General features: G+C 37.1%; 1 protein-coding gene across 1 annotated transcript in view; it reads left to right on the top strand.

Moving 5' to 3' along the window:
* The window catches only part of LOC139711862 (arrestin domain-containing protein 3-like), a 144,972-nt gene that overhangs the window by 14,968 nt on the left and 105,610 nt on the right, over positions 1–24,394 (top strand). Inside the window, exons 2-3 of the mRNA XM_071623712.1 lie at positions 14,558–14,666; positions 20,310–20,388. Of these exons, the coding sequence (XP_071479813.1) occupies positions 14,558–14,666; positions 20,310–20,388 (188 nt within the window). The remainder of the gene's footprint in view (positions 1–14,557; positions 14,667–20,309; positions 20,389–24,394) is intronic.

Below are 24,394 nucleotides of genomic sequence, written 5' to 3'. Positions count from 1 at the left end.
TCCCATACGTAATGCTCTATTTCACACTTATGCAAATGAAGCCCTTGAAATTTGCATAAATTTACATAATATCATTTTTTCCTTCATGGAAATCAAAACTTCAACTCATAAGCTTCAAAATGATACCAAACATGTCAATATTGAGCAAAGATGAAATTTTGCCTTCTGAGGGGACCTTATCTTGGACTTGCCCTAGACATTGGAGTGAGCATGCGCGGTGTCTGGAAATTAGCTTCCGAAATACCTTTGTTTGATGTCCAGTATCAAAAATGAGTTACAACGAATCTTTTTATCATGTAAAGTCACAACCTTAATCAATTTTTACAATCAGCAATCACCTGATTGAATAAAAGTTGCCTTAAAATGAGAAATCAAAAATGACTATGGTTCTTTTTGATGATGATTGGTCACGACATCGAAGATGAAGACGACGTCAAAGACTAGAAATACGACATAGCAGGGATTCATTTACAAATCTCATTTTCAATTGATTGATTTTAGCGATAAATTTAGAGTAAAGGAAATCAAGATAATGAATTTTCAATTCTACTGGCATTTTATTTCTTTGCAATAAACTCAAATCCTGATTAAAGGGGAAATCCAGTCTAAAAATAAGTTAGTCTGATAAAAAGAGAGTAAAATCTTACGAGTTCAATGGTAAGAATTTGACTGTAATCTGATGAAAAATAAGGAAGTTACTATTTTTTGCTAATTTCTGCAAAACATTTCTTGTACAGTGGATAAGAATATCCAAGTGAGTAACCTGACCATGTCATAACCTCACAATTTTCCATTGATCGTGTACAAAAAAATAAAGAAAATTCAATGTTTCAGTCATTGAAGTCTGACAAATGATGTTATTCCTGGTTGCATACAATGTAACTTGGTTATAGTGATGTTAGATATCATGATTTGAGCCTCGAGCATAATTGTGTTTGAATGAAAAACTGGAAATATCAAATTTTATGTACAAACTATATGGCAAGATGTGAGGGGATGACATGCTCACTTTGTCATTTGCATATTCATATTGACCGTTCAAGAACTATTTCCTCAAAAAATAGCAAAACTTCAAATGTCATGTAACTTCCATATTTTTCATGCGATTTCGATCACAATTTTACCATTGAACTCGTAATATTTTACTTTTTCTTATCGGCCTAACTTTTATTTGGACTGGATTTCCCCTTTAGATAAATGCTTAAAACTAGTTTCACAATTAAAACACTTATCTCAACTACGCTGCACTCACTGGCACATTTCTAAATACTGTATCAGGCACGGATAATATTTTGACATGATTTTTCCTCTATTTTCTTCAGAAATTGCATCCACATTGAACTTGTCACCGGAATGACACTATACATGTACATGATGCATAATATAGACAATGGACTTTTGGAGACCTAAATTACTTTAATGTTTGTTTGTTTTTAACTTGGGAATGCTAACTTGTGGGTTCTTGGCGGTTCTGTGGCATAGTGGGTAAAACTTTCGACTCCCGATCGGAGGACCCGAGTTCGAGTCACGATTCAATCACGATGTACAATTTCTCGATGGTAAGGATTATAATATTAACATCATTTTCATTTTATTTCGAAAATTTGGGAATATGGACTTGCAGGTCATCGACAATGAAGTTGGCATACATGAGGTTGACAAACTTAAAATCCACGCAGTTTTTTGCAAGTTCTCACGCTAAAACATCTAAATATCCATTATTTGTGGTAATATCATTAAATGAAATTAAATCTAGTCTGGATATTAGATAAATAACCATGTTTAACAAAAAACAAAACAAATAAGGCATTATCTTAATTCAGACGTCTTCTGTAGACATTTAACTTTTAATAAAGTCAATACTTTTGTTAGATCAGCCATGGTGCCTTATGGATGTCCAGAAGCTGAATGATGCTGATTCACTGGGTGCACTTCACAAGTTCAACACCCACGAATCATACAACCCATGAGTCATAGAGCCCGCGAGTTATACAGCCTGTGAGTCCTACAGCCCATGAGTTCGACACCCTTGAATCTCACACCAGGCAAGCCAGGCCCATGAGTTTGACGCGTTATAAACAAGACCCACGAGAAAAACACATTTACGGCCCTGCGATGTGAATATCGAACTCGTGGATCGTTTTTAAGTTGTGAGGTTTTTTTTTGGGGGGGGGGAGGGGGTTGTTGCTTTAAGTGTCAAACTCGTGGACCTTGTTTGCCTAGTGTCAAACTTGCAGGCCTTGTTTGTATACTGTCGGACTCATGGGCCTTATTTGCCTGCTGTCGAAGTCATGGGCTGTACGACTCGTTTGCTGTATAATTCGTGGATGTTGAACTCGTGGGATGACAACGAATCACTTTGCCGTCCTTTCAAAGTCTGAAATTCTTTTGAGCTCTGAATCGAATTCCAATGTCACCATCATTGTTATTTTGTGAGTGTATAGGTTTAGTGAATTCATTTTTGCTCCTGTCACTGCTTCTATGCCAGTATCGGGCTTTGATACATCAGCCATGGTGCCTTTCAGAACGTCCACAAGCTGATGCGGCATCACCTCCCCTGAGGTGAAGTCAACAGAGGTCGCATTAGATCTTCATCCTTCGTCTACCCATGATCTTCATTTTGGTCCGTTGCTAGCTTCCATATTCTTAGTTTGATAATTGCTACGGAGGACATGCTGTTCAGAGACGTCTCTGAGAAGTCAGATCAAAAGTTTTTGCCTTTGTGACATCATTTTACTGCACTTAGACTGTATTGTCAAGAATCGCAGAGCATTCACCTCCAAATTCTACTGTTACCATGCAAAGCACAGCAAAACATTTTCAGTTCATCCATCACCTCAGCTGTCCCATTTCCTAATTCAGCCCTTGTATGTACATAATTTCTAGGACTCCACGCATTTACTGGCTGCAATACCACTAGTGCCTTATCGGTAAGGGGAAGGTAAAAACAATGTCGAGGCTGATGAGTCATTTCATGCTGTATTTCCAAAGCTTGGTGAATCTTGAAATGTTAAAGCTGAGATGATGATGAACTGGAACGATTTACCAGTGCCTTGTATGGTAACAGAAGAAGGTGAATGCCCTCCAAACTCTTTACAGTCCAAGTGCAGTGAAATGGCTAATGTCACAAAGGCAAAAAACTCTGATCTGGCTATGATACCGCCCTGCTGAAAGGTTTTAGAGCAGCATGTCCTATGCAATTATCAAACAAGAATATGAAAGCTACAGTAGCAACAAACCCAAACGAAAGACATGGATGGACAAAGGATGAAGATCTAATGCGACCTCTGTGGACCTCAGGGGAGGTGCTGCCGCATCAGCTTGGGGACATGCATCCTGGAAGTCACTGTGGCTGATGAATCGGAGCCGATACTGGTATGGCAACAGTGACATGAGTAAAAATGGATTAATTCAACATATACAAGTACCGCACTCAGAAAATGACCATTATGGACATTGGAATTTGATTTGGTTCAGAACTCATGCGTAAATGAATATCAGACACGGACAGGATTGCGAGATGATTCCGCATCAGCTTGGGGACATCTTGTTAGGCACCATGACCTATGAATCAGAGCCCGATACTGATAGTGACAGTGAAAGTAGTGAAAATGAATTCATTCAACCAATAGAATCACAGAGTTACAATGATAGTGACATTGAAATTTAATTGTAACAGTGTTTATGGGCAAATGAGTGTCAGACTTTGAAAGGATCACTTAGAGCTGGTAAATGACTCCATCAATTTCAAAATATCGGTATTAAACCAGTGGTAATCATTTGAAGCATTTCGATGTTGGACCCTCAATAATTTCATTGGAAGTAAATCATGCTGGAAAAAATACATAATAATTAGCAAATAATTTTTATGAAACATCATATAACCAATTCTACTGTGAACAATGTTACATTTATAAAGTTTCTTTATACTTTCAGATGGAATACGAAAATTTAAAAAGAGGTATCACAAATATAATTGGTTAGTGTTGACTAAGTATGAATGCTAATGATATTTTCAAAGCATAAGTTACGAAACCTGACTAAACAAAAAAATACTCTTGAAAAAAAGGCTATTGGACTTTGAGTATCTAACAGCAACCAACTTTTAGCAAAGAATGAATGTATTATATGCCTCATATGATCTATGAAATCAAACTCTTCTTACTGAACTATCATTGTCTAATAACCATTTCAGATATTAATGTCCCATGAATTGGGGAATTGCTTATAATAAACATGCCTTTATAGTCACATTAAATGATTTGTCGTAATTATGATAGAATTATGTTGTCATTATGATCAATAGAAATGGTGACAAAAGAACTGTATAGTTGCCTCCAATTTTTGAAGTTTCTGATCTTTACAGGGTTCTCGCCAGGAATTTCTTCACGCTTGTCGGCATTTATGCGCGCTGTTCTGGGGGTGGGTACGGGCCTTCGCTAATGCTCAATACAACACAGATAAATCGCCGCTAGAATGCCACTAAATGTGACATTTTCACGGAGATGTAATGAACGTTGTGAGGGGCATATTCTCACAGAAACAATGCAGAAACTCCATACCTTTTGTTAGCGGCAGTTCCTAAATAATAAATGAAAGAGAAGTAGGTGCCGATGGTGGAGGTTCCGATTTCTTTTAGGCCTTTCCTGTTTCACTGTTGCAATAATTAGCCGTCTCTGCATCGCAACAGCGCGCGCCGTGTTGCTTTCTCGCCGTTTGCTCGACCACCTGGTAGGCCTATGGCATGCAGATGCGCGAGAAGCGATCGAGAACTTTCGGGACATCGTTGCACTTTCCTTTCTGGGTATACTGCGGTAGTTTGGCCGTGACATCAAAGAAATATCATACAAAAATGTAATGATGGTCATTATTCCGAAGGTTTGTTTAATCATAAAATGAAACGATTCATTACTGAGTACTTCGAAGGTTTGTAATCGAAAACAACAACAACACCAAAGGTCGGTACTACAGATGAATGTTCAAAATAAAACTGATTTCGCTCGAAGATCAACAAGCATTTTTTCTTTATTATTTTCCGATCAACGAACCTTCAGAAAGGAATCTATCATCTATCATCGTTATTGCTTCAGAATAACAAACCTTCAGAATAAGAAAACACCCTTTTGGGGCCGTTGTTGTATTCCGAAATTATACTGGCAGAACATTCGAAATAACAAAACTGATTTTGTTTGGATATAAACGAATATTTTCTCCTTTATAATTTTTCTATTAACGATCATTCAGAATTAAGAATGTAGAGTATTATTTTGCCATTATTCTTTCGGAGTAACGAACCCTGAGGGTAAGAAAACTGTAACCGTTTTCATTTCTTCTTTATCGTTTTCCGATTAACAATCGTTCAGAATTAAGAATCTAAAGTATTATATCGTTATTCTTTCGCAGTAACGAACCTTCAGAGTAAAAGAAAACTGTAACCGTTTTGGGGCCGTCGTTTTATTCTGAAATTTCACTGACGGAAACGTTCGAAATAACAAAACTGATTTCGTTGTGAAATGAACGGACATTTTTTAAAATCATTTTTCGATTAACGAACCTTCAGAATAAGGAATATAGCATTATTTTTTCATTAATCTGTCGGAGTAACGAACCCTAAGAGTAAGAAAAGTGCAACTGTTTTTGGGCAGTTTTATTCCATATTTCACTGGCAAAACGTTCGAAATGACGCACTGATTTCGTTTTGAAATTTACGGACATTTTTCTTTATTCAATTTTCGGTTAACGAACCTTCAGAATAAAGAATCTATTATTATTTCATCATTACTACTTCTGTCGGAATAGGGCAATTCCATAAATTTGTCAACCAGAGGGTCAATTTTTCAAAATGAAATTATCAGCACAAATTATATATCATTTTGATGAAAATTGTTCAAACTGTTCAAAAATGTAAATTAGAAATGCACTTAACCAAGGTCAAGGTCACAGGAGTGATTTCAATGAAGCCATTAAACAACTGCTCTGGAACCACTTTTATAATCCACTATTTCATTTGATATTTTTTGTGAAAGAAAACAAAACTTTTCAACTCACTACATCATTAAATATGAAGGTAATGAACCACTTTTTCCATATCCATAGGGTAGAGAATGTGAAAGTGACAATTTATGTTGTCTTCTTTACTTTTATTTTATGCATTATTTCAATGTACGTCCGAAACAAAAAAACACTTTTTTTAAAATCTTACATAAAAACTTGAATGTCAGTAAACTGCAAAATCTCAATGCAAAGCAAGTTTTTGTTGCTTTTCAAATGTGTAACTTTAGAATTGTGTAATTATCTCTAATTAATGAAAAAATATGTGTTCGGACGTACACTTTTTTATGTACGTCCGAAACAACTTTTATGTACGTCCGAAACATTTTTCATGTTGACTTCTTACTGTGCTCTGGAACCCATTAAAAACAATTCTATTGAGCTTACATGTTTAAGGAATACATTTCTGTGTCTATTCCTCTTGTATAAATAGGTTTATAATATTTAATAAAATTTTAATTATCATTAAATAAACAAATTCTGTCCATGTACAAGTGTATGTGTGTACACAAACAAGTTAGGCTGAACAGAAAGCGTGGTCTGAGGTTGATACTGTGGAATGTATGAAAACCACCAACAGTAGGGAATGGTCATATATCAACATTCTGATACATTCTTTAGACAATGTGTCTTTACAAGGACAGATATTGATTACTTGCTTACTTACACAGAGCAGAGAAGGTGGCTTGTTGTATGAAATACCCTCCTATTTTGGCCAAGACTGAGTATTCAGCTTTTTATCACCTTGCGTTCACATTGTAATACTACAATGTACTGTTTCCTACCATTTTTGTCAGCTGGTGTTTAAAATCCTAATCCTGTGACTTGAAGTTATCATCTGCATCTTCATGCATTTTGATTACAGATTATATGGACACACAGCCTGCAATTTAGACAACAATAGACATATATTAGTACATCATTGTTACGACCTATGACCTCATAGACATACAATGTTCAATTCACTTCGGTTAGTTCCTAAACCTTTGTCAATTTTCTTGATTACGCTATGATGTATTTATCTTCTTTCAAAATCGGTTTCACGGTCTACTGTAGTATCTATGTCATATCATATTTTTTTAAGTTTAATGATTTAATTCAATGCTGGACACTGGCACTGGTCCGATGGCCCAGGACAATTAAAAATTACTGTCGGACCAGTAATTTTTTTTTAAAGGAATGGACCAGTAAAAGATGGAAAAACTGGGTACATACTGGTCTGACAGACCAGTCCGACCAGTAGAAAAAATGGGTAAGTGTGCAGCCCTGTCTAATTTGTAATTTATCTTCATGCAAATACATAACTCACTCATAAATTGAATGTAACCATGCAATTTTTGCTCTGCTCTTTTCATTGTAAGTTCAGATAGTTTTAAGAACAGAGTAAAAATTCACGTAAAATTTTCTGGTCCAATACATGTACTTACTGTTGAATCAACATAAAGGAATCAGCAAATGGTTTCTTTTGATTAATTTTTTCCATAATTGTAAAGGTCCTTGTTTACTTCTGCAATATGCTTTGATATAGACTAGGGTTTAATTATAATATTGGCAAAACAGGCCTATTTTTTACTCTTATTTCCCATGAGATGGCAAAGTCAAATAGCTTTGACTTGCCCATGAACAATATCCATTGTGTCAGGATTACTCTACTGTTCTCTGTAAAAAAATGTATTGTTTTGCCACCATGGTATACATGTAACAAATATCTAGTCAGTATGTTACAAACAGTTATTGGCTACTACATGTACTAATTGTAAATCTTTCGATTTTCCACAAATTGTATTTTTCTTTCTGTTTGTAAATAAATGCATCTGGTACAGTACTTCGTTGACCGTACATTATTTTGTACCTTGATCACATTGTGAAAAAAAATAAACAGAAATATAATATTTCTGTAATTAATATTATAGTAATTGGTTACCTACAATTTGCAACACATGTGTTTCTGTTGTTCTGGCCAGTTAGTTTTTAGGCTGTATTTTGTGTTATAATCACAAAGTTTGATATTAGAATTCTTGTTCTGTAATACAAGTATCATGCCTGAATTTGTATGTATTAATGCAGCTGATAATGCACAGATCCTATGTATACAGTATTTTTCATGTTCTGAAGCTCTTTTATTCATTTACACTGGTAATGCTGACATGACAGACAAGTGCTATCATCTGAGAAGGGCCTAGGATGACTAATAGTTATGTAACAAAATTCTTTTTGCATTTATTATAAGTGTTGTTGAGGGCGTACATAGTGTACGTCCGAAACGGCGGTCGTGTACGTCCGAAACTGTACGTCCGAAACAAAAAACAAACATGTTAATTTCCATGTTAATTGTTTAAATTGTTAATTCTTTTTACATTTCTACATCATTTCACATCTACTTTACCTGATATAATGTGAATTTTTAGAAAAATATTGCATACTTCACAGAACTTTGTGACTGAACTTATGAAGTCAGAAAATTCACTTTTTCTGTGTACGTCCGAACACATGCTATTTTTTAATCATTCCAAGGTCACTGAGGTCTTGACATAATTTTTTCATAGTTAATTGTTTTTTACCAACCACTTGTCATATCATGGCCAGAAAAAAGTTTCCTATTCTCAATCTTTGTATCTTTGGCAGCTTAATAATGTGTTCAAAATGTACGTCCGAATTTATGGAATTGCCCAATAACAGACCCTTATAGAGTACGAAAACACGCTGTTTTGTGCCGTCATTTTATTTCAAAATTTCACTGACAGAAACGTTCGAAATAACAAAACTGATTTCGTTGTGAAATGAACGGACATTTTTTCTTAATCATTTTTTGGATTAACGAACCTTCAGAATAGGGAATCTAGCATTATTTTTATCATTAATCTGTCGGAGTAACGAACCCTCAGAGTAAGAAAACTGCAACTGTTTTGGGGCAGTCGTTTTATTCCAAAATTTCACTGGCAAAACGTTTGAAATGACGCACTGATTTCGTTTTGAAATTTACGGACATTTTTCTTTATTCAATTTTCGGTTAACGAACCTTCAGAATAAAGAATCTATAATTTATTATTTCATCATACTACTTCTGTCGGAATAACAGACCCTTAGAGTACGAAAACACGCTGTTTTGTGCCGTCGTTTTATTCCGAAATTTCACTGGCAGAACGTTCGAAATAACAAAACTGATTTCGTCGTGAAATGAACGGACATTTTTTCTTAATCATTTTTGGATGAACGAACCTTCAGAATAAAGAATCTAGCATCATTTTATCATTAATCTGTAGGAGTAACGAAAAAAAAAATGAATCTTGGTGGCGATAACTGATGCTGATGTAGAGAAAAACAAAGACAGCTCGCTCAAAAGATGCTTCCTTCTTTCAGTTTATTTTCTCCCCAGTCATTCCTATCGTTCTCCTCCCCTGAACCCCTGCCATGCTGGGACGATGAACAAAACAAAATGTTACCGATGCTGCAATGAAAAAAAGAAGAAGAAAGAAACATGTCCTCAAAGCAAATTATCTACACTTTTAGAACAAATTGATGTTCGTAATGAAGAATAAAAAAAAAAAGCACGACCTCAAGCAGTGGGGAAACTTGATATCATGGCTTGTGGAAATTTCATGGAAATTTCCACGAAAGCCAGGTGTCAGATAAAGAATGTCGCGCGTACTGCCACCTTGCTTCAGTGGTCGTAAACAGCGTGTACATAGCATGTAAACCAACTGGGAACATTGATGAATGATCATCATTTATTTTCTGCCCGTGAAGGCCCCCTAACCCACATTTTAACAAACCAAGCCAGAAGCACGTGGAGCATTACGTATACGTTGAACTTGAAAGACCATCATGACAGAATTACTATAAATTTCGGCCCGGAGAAGGAAAATGGAATATTCACGAATGACGTTTACAAATCCATAGAAATTGAAAAGGCTAAAATGGAACGCATGGCTTTTTAGATTTAAAAAAAAAAATAACCCACTGAAACTACCAAAACCTAAATAACAATTTGCATTTGCTTACTCCATCGCACGTTCTTTTATCTTTTCTTTTTTTAACAAAAAATGGAGTTAATTTTCTCTCTGCGGCAATGCTTTGAACGCATCTAATTTTGCGTCATTGCCGATGGCCAGCTTCCTAAAGAATTGATACGAATCCTTTCAAATATACGAAACAAAATCTAAAGATCCTGGATCCTGGCGGTGAATTTCGGTGGTATTATAAATCCTGCTCACTATCAAAATTTAATCATCTGTTCCTTGCGCCATTTTACCAACCAACTGTTCCTGAAAATTTCATCCTAATCTGTTCCCAAATTTTGACTTATTTTGCGAATAGAGAGACAGACAGGCAGACAAACTAACAAACAAACCAAAGCAGCCAAAAAAAAAAAAAAAAAATATAACCTTTGGCGGAGGGGGGCATGCATTTCATATCGTTTGTTTTTGCGTAACCCGACAACAAGCGTGACAACAAGCGAGTACGTGTCAGCCTTCCTCAGCCTCCTTCGGCCTCCAACCCTCTCTTCCGTCCTCTCTCTCCCTCTCACAATACACTGTACCGTTGTACACGCAGGCAGCTGTAAGTGGCCGGCTGGCGCATGTGTGTGTGGATCCCAAATCAGAGCGCATGTGAGTGAGCAAGTGTGTGATGTGGTGTGTATCAGCAGGGAGGTGAGACCTCCCTGGTATCAGCTAGTACGTCGCTCTGTTGAGCCGCGTTGTTGTGATCGGTGCGGTGACTGCGTGGGTAAATTTTTGCGCCTGTATAAGTATGTAAACTGCTGCTGCTTTCAACATCTAGCTTCTTTTCTAGCCAGATAATAAAGACTGAAAAAGACGAGAAATTGGTCCGAACCTAGCTCGTCAAGCAAGTTACCCTTGTCGGCAAGTTCACGCGTGGTGTTACCCTTGTCGGCAAGTTTTACCCTTGTCGGCAATTGCTTCTTCAAACCGCACGCTTGTCGGGGCCGACAAGGGTGATATACGCTGGCGAGATCCCTGCTTTAACGAAAAACTGATTGCTAGACGGCAGAAAAGAACTTACGGCGGCTTGTTTCACACACCTTGCATGCACACTAAACATCTTAAAGACTTCAGGATTATTAAAAAAAAACATACTAAATTCTCTTTAAATGATTCGAGTTTGTTGAGAAGGCAAAATGCAGATGTAATCAAAATCTTCTTTTCCTCATAGCTAATGGTGTTAATCTTTAAGGGTCGTCTTAAAGTAATTGCTAAATTCAGTTGAATTTGGGATTAAGACGAAACTCCAATGTGAATTTTGTCATCGACGCTGCTGTCTTTGCTGTCATCACTGAAGTCAAATGTAATTCAGCAGGTGTTTAATGATTTAAACAAAATGATTTAAGTTCCAATTCTACTTGAAACAAACGAGTTAATATATCATTATCAATTTACTAGTCACCAAAGGGGACATTTTGTTGGTTCTTATTTTGCACTCCTCCTGCCCTCTTGAACATCTACAGAAGAGGCCAGGATTAGAATAATGGCTCATTTGTTCTTTTTTAATGAAAGATGGCTGTTTTAAAGGAAAAGTTCAACTTGACAGACATGTGAATTGAGTGAATACACCAATATTAGTAGAACACATCAGTGAGAGTTTGAGGAAAATCAGACAATCTGTTCAAAAGTTATGAATTTTTGAAGTTTCTGCTCGCTCACTGCTGGATGAGAAGACTAATACAGCTTGTGATGTCACTGTCATGTGTAGAACGATATAAAGAAAATAAAAAGAAAATTCAACATATTTTCACTTTTCTTACAAAATAAAGAACACTTGACTTGTCTCTGTCAGAAGGCAGGAAGAATAATATCCTTCATATAAGTCACTGACATGTCGAAGAAATATGCACGTTTTTCAAAAAATAAGATTTTGTAGAATTCTCTTTATATTTTCCGTACATTGTATATATCGTTGTACGCATGTGACATCACACACTGTAGTAGTCTTCTCATCCAGCAGTGACAGTGCAGATACTTTAAAAATTCAAAACTTTTGAATGGATTGTCCGCTGTCCCCAAACTTTAATGTGGAATTCTACTAATATTGCTGCATTTACTTCACCTACATGTACACGAAGCTGGACTTATCCTTTAACATCCGGACTAAATTCCGATTGATATAGTGAATTAACCACAAAGTAATGAATATCTAAATTAGCATAAGAGCTTGTGCTGGTCTAGTTCGTCAACCTCACTAATGCCCATTTCGTTGTTGATGACCTGCAAGTCTCTATTGCCAAATTTTCGAAAGAAAATAGTAAAAAAAAAAATCAAAATAGTTTAGGTCATACTGCGTATTAATCAAATGAATATAAATTCAATGAAATCAACGGAATAAACAAACAATCAGATATTGACGTTGATGAAATCATTACCAACGAGGAAATGTACATATTTGACTGACCCAATTACAAACTTGACTTACAATATTTCATGAAATTTTAAAAGAGACTAAAACATATCTAAAATAATCTCTGCTATGTCGTAATTCTAGTCTTTGACGTCGTCTTCATCTTCGATGTCGTGACCAAAGTCATCATAAAAAAGAACCTTGGTCACCTTTTATTTCTCATTTTAAGGCAACTTTTATTCAATCAGGTGATTGCTGATTGTAAAGATTAATTAAAGCTGTGAATTTACATGATAAAAAGATTTGTTGTAACTCATTTTTGATACTGGACATTAAAAAAAAAAGCATTTTGGAGGCTGATTTCCAGACACCGCGCATGCTCACTTGAATGTCTACAGAAGAAGATCGGATTACAATTAGGCCAAAATCTTTTGTTTTCTTAAAAAGGGATATTCATTTAATATCCAGACCAAATTTCAAGTCATTTAACAAATTTTTCACAAAAATATACAAACTTAAAGGGTGAAACTTGAAAAATTGCACAAATTTTGTAAAATTTTGTTGAATTTTGTCAACATTGTTGCCCATTTCGTTGTTGATGACGACAAACTGAGGGCTTATATTGCCAAACTTTGCTTTGCATCATATTTCCCATCTTTTGAGGAATCTAGAAATACCAAAATCTTTGGTTATCATTGAAAAATAAAGGCATGGGGACCACTTTATTAATACCCAAATGCTATTCCCCCCATATTCGCGAAGAGGTCGTTCCGGAAGTGACGTCACAAAACGTCATGGGGCGGGTCTTGAGACCCAACTTTTTTTTGGTTAACATCACTTTCTGACTCTCCAGACCAAGGGCTACATGGAAACAACAATGAATGTTAGGTGCAGAGGGGGTGCACGTTGACCCCTACTAGCCCATGGCCTATAAGGGCTAGGCCCTACACCATCTAGAATCTAATGTTAGGCCTAATGAAAGTAACAATAGAACTCTATTACATTCCGTATGAGGTCAAAATTTTAAAGAGATAGACTTAGGGTGGGATTTCACGGAGCACGCGAACGATTTGCGAAGGACGCGAATGGCAAAATCCAGCATTCGTATTTTAGTCTGCAAAAGATCGCCAAACGAACGTGAGGGTTCGGAAGCGTCGTCAATTGTTCGTGAATGTCGTCTTTACTTCTGCGATGATTTCAAAAAAGTTTGAAATTTGTTGCGAACCTTTTCCGCACACTTGGTCGTGAGTTGCTCGTGAATTGTTCTCGAAAGTGTCTTTAAAGCCTCGTCATATGCGCAAGACCTTCGTAGGACACGCGCGATGTTCGTGAAACCCCAAATAGACTCCGAAACTTTGGAGAATGTCTCGCGTATGTTACGCGAAATCTGCGAAGTTTTTCTGATCATTTTATGACGTAATCGCAAACTGTTCGCGTACCTTTTGAGACATTCTCGGGAACGTTTGGCACATGTTTGGGGATGTATGACCTATACGTTTTCTACCAATAAAAATCGTACCATACATCTAAACATCAAACAATCATTAACAACTACAGTAACAAAAGAAATTAAAGACTACCAATGACAAAGACATGTTTGATATACAAAAAAAAAAATCGCAGAATGCACTTAATATTAATCTAAAGTATGCAAAATTTCATTTGAACTGTATATCATGTATATAGAGATTATGTGTTGGAGGAACTGCAAAAAAAAATCAAATGCTTTACTAGTGAGAATAGGTCCTAGGGAAAAAAAAATGTAGGCAAGCACTCGATAGAAAAATGAGAGAAAAAGAAAGGAGAAATAGAGGAAAGAAAAAAATCAACTCAAGTCAGCTTCCACCTCTCCTTGGGTACATTTTATCCCATGATTATTGAAAATTTTTCGTTGTTCGCATTTCCGTCGCGTGTTCTTCGTGTAGGTAACATGCTGTACTTTAGCAATGATACACACGACATTCGCACATACGTCGTGGAAACTTCGCACAAATTGTGCAAGAATAGTTTTCGGCTTCATTGTCGGAACGCATTCGGAGAAAAACTTTTCGGAATGTTGGATTTTGTCATTCGCGTCCTTCGCAAATCGTTCGCGTGCTCCGTGAAATCCCACCCTTAGACTCTACTCAGATTACATCATTTTTCTTTGTAGGTTCACTGGAGTGAATCGCGAGGTGGTGGGCATCAGACTGGGTCATACACAAAGTATTATGATGCTGAGGAGGAGTATTTCTACATGAAGCAGGTCTTGTTTGGAAAAGGTAAAGCTTTGGCTTGTGTTATTTGGGTCAATTTTACAGTTCAGCATCTTTTCAGTCATTATACAAATTTTGTGTGTTTTCTTACCTCCTGTCAACATGTATGCATTGCAGTCATAGTGTAGATGTTTAGAGTGCCGGTAAACAATAAATCTAAAGCTTTGGACTCAGTAGCATGGGGAGACATGGGTGGCCCGATTGTATCAATCTTCATTCGCTGCCCAATGGGGTACATTGCAAAACTATGAATGGCAACTGTCAAAGAATATGTGACCGTGCACCACAAAACGAACATAAAGTTGCACACACTGATTTTGCGTGAGGACTGAAAATAAGTGAAATGGGTCAACCTAGCCGAACTTGGCTTTTTCATATTTTCTGAAAGAGTGGGTCTTCTTTTACATTATGCTTAAATTTGGTATCATGAAATGGGAAGGAAGGTGTGTTTTTTTAGCAGTTTATCTCGAACATTTTTGGTAGAATAATGTGATTACGTGTGTCTTTAGAATCCCTTTTCTCATTTCTGAAAAACCTTGTCCACACTCTTCACTTTCAACTCTAATAACTTTTGAAAGGATAGTCCTACTGCTTTGAAAGTTAGCATTAATTATAGACAGAATGTGTGAATGAGGCATGCCTAATTTCAGTTTAATCTGATAATCCCTTCATTGTTGTTACTCTCGTGGTTTACTTCCTGTTTTTTGTTCCATTCATCCCACAGCCAGCACAGTTTGGTAAAGATTAATCGCATGAATAGACACTGTACTTCAGAGCCTCTTTTCTCAGTTCACACTTTCCCATTCCATGGTATCCGCAATCGTGCAAGCTGCTGGGTGTAAATCTAATCAAAGGAGGCCAAACAAAGGCCAAATACAGATGTGGGTTGAGTGACACAGGGATGCCAAGTTCAAAAAAATGTTATGAGTGAGATTTTCATGACTCGGCATCTCAGCGCGCGAATGTTCACGCGAGCGAAGGTGGGAGGGGTTTTTTACCCCTCCCACGATAGGGAGCTTTTTCAATTTTTAGCTCTTACGGCGCGATCAAGTGGTACTTAAGGGACTATTCTTACCGTCTAATTTTGAAAGAAAAAAGGGAAATATACCTTCAATTGCAACTATCACTTTAATCCTTTGGGCTATGCTCATTATTATAGGCCCAAGTTGCAGATTTTTCCCAATGCAAGAGAAAAATGGACGCCATGCGTGAGATTGTGAGATGGCCCCTAAATGCTTGAGTCTCACTCAGAATGCGTGAGACTTGGTAGCTCTGGTGACAGTGCTCACCAATATTATTAGAACATGTATATCATCAGTGAAACTTTTGTGGGAAAGTGGGCATTCGATTCAAAAGTTAAGAATTTTTAAAGGTTGTTGCCATCATTGCTGGACAAGAAGATTGCTATAATTTATGACATCATTGTGGACAACAGTATAAAGGAAATATATTAAGAATTCCTCAAAATTCAATTTGTCATAAAAAGTGCACATTTCATCGACTTGTTACAGACACAATAAGGGTAATATTATTCCCCCTGCTTTCTGAAAGAGGCAAGTGCTATGTCGTTTTGCCAGAAAAGTGAAAATACACTCAGCAAAAAAAGAAAGTAAACGCTTTTTCAAGTTTATATTTCTCATAGAATATTGGATGAAAGCTAATGTATTATATACCATATTAAAGGTAATTTAATTGGCTATCAACCTGGTAGGTCAACAAAAAGGGAAACTTCACGCATGAGTGAACACCTTTGTTTTTCTCTTACAGGGCACAAAAGCAAAAATTGCAAAACTGAGTTGTCATTCATGCGTATGTGCTCTCCCATAGAACATTAAGAACAAACAACAAATTTCACACAAAACGAAACATGAATTAAGTTGCAAAAATAAACCTTTGATCTCTATGATATCTTTAAAGCCCAAATGATCGATGAAAGCTAAAAATAATGGAGGAAAATAAAGAATCTTATGTCAAATCTAAATTCAAATGAAATAAGAGAAGTGATTTTTAACTAAAATGGTAGAAATTTGAGCTTTTGTTTAAATTAGGAAATTGTAAATATTGTTTGGTTCTTGAATTTGTCTCATGAATTCTTAAAACACTAGATTAAAAGAAATAAATAAAGACATTCTGCTCATTTAATCATCTGTTTGCTTATTATTCTCTACATCACTTGAAGTTTGATTTGACAGAAAATTCTTATTTCCCCCTTTAGTTTCCCACTTTGCTTTTCTTAGAGGTTATAAAGAGATGAAGAGAAGGAAAACTTGTTTTTGCAATTTCATTCATGTCTCTCATTGTGTTAAACTGGTCTTTTGTTGTCAGCGTTATCGTGAAGGGCATTTGCAAATGAAAGAGAACCTGTCAATTTTTGCAATTTTTAATTTTGTGCCTTGGAGAACAAAAACGAATGTGCTCACTCATGCGTAAAGTTTTCTTTTCAATCAACCTATGAGCTTAGTAGTCAATTAAATTACCTTTAATATGGTATATAATACATTGATTTTCATCAAAATCTTCTATGAAAATTATGAACTCAAAAAAGTGTTTACTTTCTTTTTTTGCTGAGTGTATGTTGAATTTTCTGTATATTTTCTTTATTTTGTTTTCCATAATGATGTCATGAAGTGTGTAGTTGTCCCCTTATCCCGTGATGACAGCACCAAAACTTCAAAAAAAAAAAAAAGAACTTTTTAATCGATTGTCCTTATCATGGTGAGACATATTTTTTATTTATCATGTAATTGCTAATTGATTTGTCTTTAATCAATATTATTGTAAAAAATTGATGTTGCTTTAGTTGTAGTGCGACTTACACCATGTAACGACGTTGCTTGCATCAGCATTTTTAACCAAATAGGGGGATTTTGTGACGCACAGTGAAAGTTAAAGGACAAGTTCACCTTCATAAACATAAGGATTTAGAGAATGCAACAATAATAGTAGAACACATCAGTGAAAGTTTGAGGAAAATTGGACAATCGATGCAAAAGTTATGAATTTTTAAAATTTTTGTGTTGGAACCGCTGGATAAGGAGACTTCTACAGCTTGTGAGTCATATGCGTACAACAGTATAAAGAAAATGTAAAAGAAAATTCAACATATTTTCACTTTTTTCGCATAATAAGAGAGCACTCGACTTGCCTCTTTGTAAAGGCAGGGGGAATAATATTACCCATAACATTTGTCGGTAACGAGTCAGGGGAATGTGTACTTTTTTCAAAAGATGGAATTTTGTGAAATTCTCTTTATATTTTCCTTATATTGTTGTACGCATGTGACATCTAAGTTATACATACACTGCAGTAGTCTTCTCATCCAGCAGTTACTGCACAAAAACTTCAAAAATTCATAACTTTTGAACGGATTGTCTGATTTTCCTCAAACTTTCACTGATGTGCTCTACTAATATTGCTACATTCTCTCAATCCTTATGTTTATGAAGGTGAACTTGTCCTTTAAAGACAGTGGGTTGGAATTAAATGTTTCCAGAATGAGTAAACTGTATGTGACATCAAACTACAAGGAACATAGGCATCCCCTGATTGTATGCCTAATACTGTCTGAAATGTGGACGTCATTAAAGATGTCACAGCACAAGTTAACAGTTTGGTCAAGATGGGCCATTTCAGAGAATTCCTGGTTTTCAATGGACATGAGGTACTGACGTCAAGCGGAGAAAGTTTTGACACGCCGGAAACGGCAGCTTATAAGGAAATGGGGCAGAACTTCTGCAAACTTTCCAAGAAGTCACCTCATTAGACTTACACTACACAGAAGCCTATGGTTTGATGACGATGTATAGAGATATTTCTCAAGGTGTAAAATTCAGATGCTGCATGCTATTGCTGAACACTCGGGGATCAGGCTACAACATGTACATCACTCCAAATTGGGAAGTTGAATGTAGTGCAGTGTCGGAAGCATTGTGATTGGGAATTTGGTGCATATCAGCTCTGACAGCCTGATTATACGGAAGAGAGTCACTCACGAGGAGGGTTAGAGTAAAAACACCAATAACTGTCATGAGTACATTATATAGATGATGACTGGCGGGGGAGGGAACATACCGAATGTTCCAACCGAAGGGTTTGAAATGCTACTGAGGGAGGTTATAAGTCCAGAGACGAAGTCGAGGGACTTATAGCCTCCCGAAATAGTATTTCAAACCCTTAGGGTGGAACGTTTGATACATGTTCTCGACAACAAAAGTCATCATCTGTTATATTACATGTATATGGGTTAGTCAAATACCATCATCTGTTATGGGTTGATATGATCGTTCAGTCGTTTGGTATCGTTTGTCATTTGTTACGTGAAAATGTTTTCCCATGGGAGAACATTACAAAAATGTTCTGCCCATGGGCGAACATAACCAGTGTGCCTCATCACGTGACTGTGTTTAGCCAATCACTAACCGGTATTTGACTAACGCATTTAGTGTAACCATTTGATTGAAAGTTGTTTGTGCCTTATAATTTTCTAGTTATGTAATTCCCAATGTGGTATTGTATGAATAACATCGGTCTATATCAAACCAAATTTCTATTGCAATGTGGAAGAAATATGAACCCAAGACAATATTTAGATTTGGATGGACTGATTAGTATCCCATACTCAATGTTGAAAGATTATACGCAGGGGTCGCACTTAACCTTTTTTTTAACTAGCCAGGCGGACTACTTAGAATCAATTTTGACACTGAAGCAATATTTTGGCTAGCCAGACGGACTAGTAACTTCATAATTTTATGATTTTTAGCTAGTCCGACGTGATTTTGGGTGGCCAATGGCCAGCGGACCATCGCCAATTTCGAACCCTGCAATGATATGCTGTGAAATATTATAATGGAAATGACTTGTGGTTAGTAGGGTGGAATCATGCTACCTATTTTGTCGTCAAGATTGATGAAGAGAATCCAGAATAACAAAAGACCACAAATTACAAGGGAAATAATCATGTTATTAAAATCAACAGGGTGTTAGGGGTTCTGAGACAGAACAGAGTGGAGGTTCCGATTAGGACCAAAGTTGGGAATCCAACAATCACAAAGAGGGATGACCCGCTACGCGAGGCAGGGCATCATCAAAAGTCTAGAGCCACCCAGCAAGGGACCAAAGGGCAAAGCAACCAAGCTCGGGATGAAGTGGAAGAATTAGGAATTTGGACTGAAGTTTACAATATTATATTTGAAAGCAGTATGATAAACTCGATGTTATATTATACAGTGTGATTGGTTACTTATTTTGATGCACACTTTTAACAATCTGCTGCATTTAGAAATATTCAACCATTTGACTAAATACAAAGATCCCAGTCGCAGGGAGGCCTTTTGTTCCCAACATTCATCCCTCTGTGACAGTCCTTTTACCTTAAACTTTCACTGATGTGTTCTACTAATATTGCTACTTTCACTAAATCCACATATAAATATTTGGGTTTTGGTTTCCTTTAGAAACACATCACTTGAACTGGAGCTTTGCTCTTTAATCCCTGTAAGAAAAATATCACATTTAAATCACCTGTGATACATCTCAAGCACTTCTCAGCTGTATAGTATTTGAGTAAATGATACTAAAAGCAAATAGCAGGATAATTCAGTATCTTAGAAGAAGAACTTTGAAGTGTTTAATGTTTTTGATGTGCAGATGAAGATGAAGGTGGCAGTAATCCAATATTGCGGGCAGGACATCATGAATTGAGATTCAGCTTTCAGATACCTTATGGGTGAGTATTGAAAATTCTGTATTTTGCACCTATTGCCCTAACAGTATTGTCCTTTGTTAAAGGTCGAGGTACACGTACAAATTGTACATCTTTTATTATAACATGTGAACTGACAATTATGATATTCAAAGAGATTATAAAAGAAGAGGGGTGAAGACAGTGGAAAGTGGTTTGACAGATTTTTATACTCCCACCAAATCATAGTGTGTATGGGGATATAGGAATCATGAGGTTAGGTGGCTAAGCAGTTGGTTGGTCGGTCTGTCACTCGGTTTCATAATCATATGATTTGAATTACTCCTTCATGTTTTGAGCAATTGACCTGAACTTTGGCATGTGTGACCACTATCACACATAGATGTGCAATCTGTTTTTTCATGTCCCCGCCACAAAGTGTCACCAGAGGCATTATGTTTTCGGGTTGTCCGTCCTTCCGTCCCTCTGTCCGTCCTTAATCAATTTTGTGGACAGCATAACTAAAAAACGGTTTGAGGTATCCTAATGGAACTTGGCCTGTATAATGTATGAGCGGGCGAAGTTGTGCAACTACCAACTTTTGGGTGCACATTAAGGTCAAAGATCAATGCTCAAATTTCACTATTTCTCCCATATCTATGCAATGCCTGAAGTTTTTTTTTTAGCTCACCTGAGCCAAAGGCTCAAGTGAGCTATTGCGATCGTTCTTCGTCCGGCGTCCGTCGTGCGTAAACTTTTTACATTTTCATCTTCTTGAAAACCCCATGACCGATATTCACCAAACTTGGCAGGTAGCATCCCTAGGGGGTTAGGAACTAAATTTGTTAAAATGGGCACCATGCTCCACCCAAGGGGCCCCCAGGGGGCCCAAACCCCCCAAATTTGAATCTTTAAAAATCTTCTTCTCTAGAACCAGAAGTGATAGAGCTAAGTTAATACTATGACTTAGTGCATTGATGACTGTAATTTCAAGTTTGTTCATGGCGGAATCAGGGGTGCCCCCCTTGGGACCCAGGGGAGGGGAGTGGGGAGGGGTCCTAATGGGGCCTAAATTGTACATTTTCATCTTCTTCTTGAGAACCCCATGACCAATTTTCACCAAACTTGGCAGGTAGTATCCCTAGGGGCATAGGATCTCAATCTGTTCAAATGGGCACCGTGTCCCACCTGAAGGGCCCCAAGGGGCCCAAACCTCCCAAATGAAGGAATCTTTAAAAATCTTCTCTAGAATCAGTTCAAGTGATAGAGCTAAGATAATACTATGAGTGAGTACATTAATGACTGTAGTTTCAAGTTTGTTCATAGCAGATCCAGGGATGCCCCTCTTAGGGGCAGGGGGAGGGATGGCGAGATCCAAATGGGGGCCTGAATTGTACATTTTCATCTTCTTCCTGAAAACCTCATGACGGATTTTCATCAAACTTGGCAGGTAGCATCCCTAGGGGGTGAGGATCTCAATTTATCAAAATGGGCACCATGCCCCACCCAGAGGGCCCCAGGGGGCCCCAATCCCCCCCAAATTAAGGAATCTTAACAGATTTGGGCCCTTATTATACATTTTCATCTTCTACTTGAGAATGCCCAGTCAAATTTTGGTAGAGCTGTGAATGATTTAGATTAGTGACTGCGTGAAAGGTGAACTTGCGATACTCAGGTGAGCGCTAGACCCGCGGGTCTCTTGTCTTGAAACTTGGTGTTTACATGTACTACCAAATAAAGATTCTCCAGAGAATGTTTTGAGTCATGAGGTCAAAGGTCAAGTGAAAATGTTAAAATTTCACTTTTTTTTTTCATATCTCGGAAATGGTTCAAGAGATCTTGATGGAACTTTGTTGATATGCGTTTACTGATTGGCAGTGATTATGTAGGGAATGTGGGGGTCATGGGTCAAAGGTCAACTCCTGGAAAGTTCACTTTTTCCCTCATATTTATGCAATACCTGCAGGATTTTTCTTGAAACTTACAGGAGACCAAAACCCATAGAGCAATGCGGATTGAGTGAAAGCAGCTCAACATTAGTAGAACACATCAGTGAAAGTTTGAGGAAATTGGACAATCGATGCAAAAGTTACTAATTTTTGAAGTTTTGGTGTTGTAATGACTTGATAAGGAGACTACTAGAGTTCATGACATCATGTGTGGACATCAATATAAAGAAAATATAAAGAGAATTGCACGAAAATTTTTCATGAAAATTACACATTCCATCAACTTGATACTGACATATTATATGGAAAGGGTAGTAATTATTCCCCTGCTTTCTAAAAGTGGTTAGTCAAGTGCTCTCTCATTGTGCTAGAAAAGTGAAAGCAATCCGCTGCATGTTGAATTTTCTTTAAATATTTTCTTTATATTGTCCACACATGTCATCAACTCAAGTAGTCTCCTTATCCAGTGGTTCCAATACCAAAGCTTTCAAAATTCATTTCTCTTGCATCAATTGTCTGATTTTCCTTGAACTTTCACTGATATGCTCTACTAATGTTGCTGCTTTCACTCAATCCACATTTCTCTTTGGGTTTGGTTTCTTTTATATACTGTACATGTATTACCCAATAGATCTATTCTCTGAGAAATTTCTTGCCAAAAGGTCAAGTGATAGTGCAAAATTCCACTTCTTCCTCCGTACCTCGAAAGTGACGAAAGGTATCATCATGAAACTTAAATATGTTCTACCTTAGGCCAAAAAAAAAAAAAAAATTGTTGCATTGGCGTAACCCGCCCGACCCTAAAAATTCTGCCGACCCCATGTTTTTTTATTATTTTTTTTTTGCTATCGATATCAAATATCTTGTTGATTGCGATCGCGATCGCACAAACCCGGAAGTGGAAACGGCTCTGGGGATATCGGATACACGAGGGAGAGATCTAGCGCCTCGCATAAGCCTTCCTTGATCAGTACGTCATCTGTTTCCAACACGGACACGTACTCTAACAAGATTTATTCAGTGTATACGTAGCATTCAGACTGCGATGTATTGTGCACAGTTTTTGCCATAGGTTTCTTGTGTGGAGATCTTACACGAATCTGTGTATGTGGGACTGTAATAGAGATCGCCGTGTGCTATGAAAAGATCGTACATATGGGTCAATTTGCATCTATCTTATCTAAGTCAAAATAGTAAAATATGAAGTGAAAAACATTCAGGATAGGGATTTCAACATCTTTAAATTCTGTGAAGGGGTATAATTCCAGTAATATCAGCCTCATAAATGATTTGTAGAATAGATGAACACAGCACATTCGGTGCAGCAGTTGTAACTGTTTACTGAGCTGAGCACGAGTTTTACACGTAAAATGCAGGTAGCAAAAAAAAAAAAAAAAAAAAAAAAAAAAAAATCCGCCCGACCGACCCTATTTGAAAATCTCATGTTAGCCAATGCAACAATTTTTTTTTTTTTTTGGCCTTACCGTGATTCTCTTCGGAATTTTAGGGTTATAGGGTCAGAGAGCCAGGGTCAAAAGCCAGGTTAAAATGCTAAAATTTTATCATTTACTGAAATCACACTTTTTCCCCATACCTTGAAAATTACTCAATGCATAGACTTATGAAAGGGTCAAAAGTCAAGTAAAAGTCAATCCTCAAAATCCCCAAATACCTGCTCTCTAATAGGCAATATACAGTGTAGCCATTCATCCAATTAAACCTAGTTCAAGGAAAGTGAATATTCAACACATTTGTGACAAATCTGTCATTTTTATCGGAGGTGAGGGGAAACAAAGGGATCACCTGTGGCGTCTGTCCGTCCGTCGTCCGTCCGTCCGTCTGTAACGCTACAAAAACTTGAATTACTCTCTACTGAGGACGTAAATTTCTTAAACTTGAAGGGGAGAGTGGTTATACAAAGTTACACATGTCACCAAACATGAAGGTCACCTCAAAGTCAAAGGTCACAGGCAGGGGTCAATGAACTTTAGGGCCCAATGTTCAGTTTTTACGGCGCATTTCGATTATGGCTCATAACTTTTGATCCATATCTCCGTTTGTGACCAAACTTGGCTGGTGAATGTCCCTTGGGGAGTGAAGGT

Source organism: Diadema antillarum, unplaced genomic scaffold, assembly GCF_040938485.1.
Source record: "Diadema antillarum isolate AM-2024a unplaced genomic scaffold, OU_Dant_1.0 seq00001715_RagTag, whole genome shotgun sequence".
Lineage (NCBI taxonomy): Eukaryota > Metazoa > Echinodermata > Echinoidea > Diadematoida > Diadematidae > Diadema > Diadema antillarum.
The sequence above is the reverse complement of the archived record's forward strand: the minus strand, read 5'-3'. Positions and strand labels throughout refer to the sequence as shown.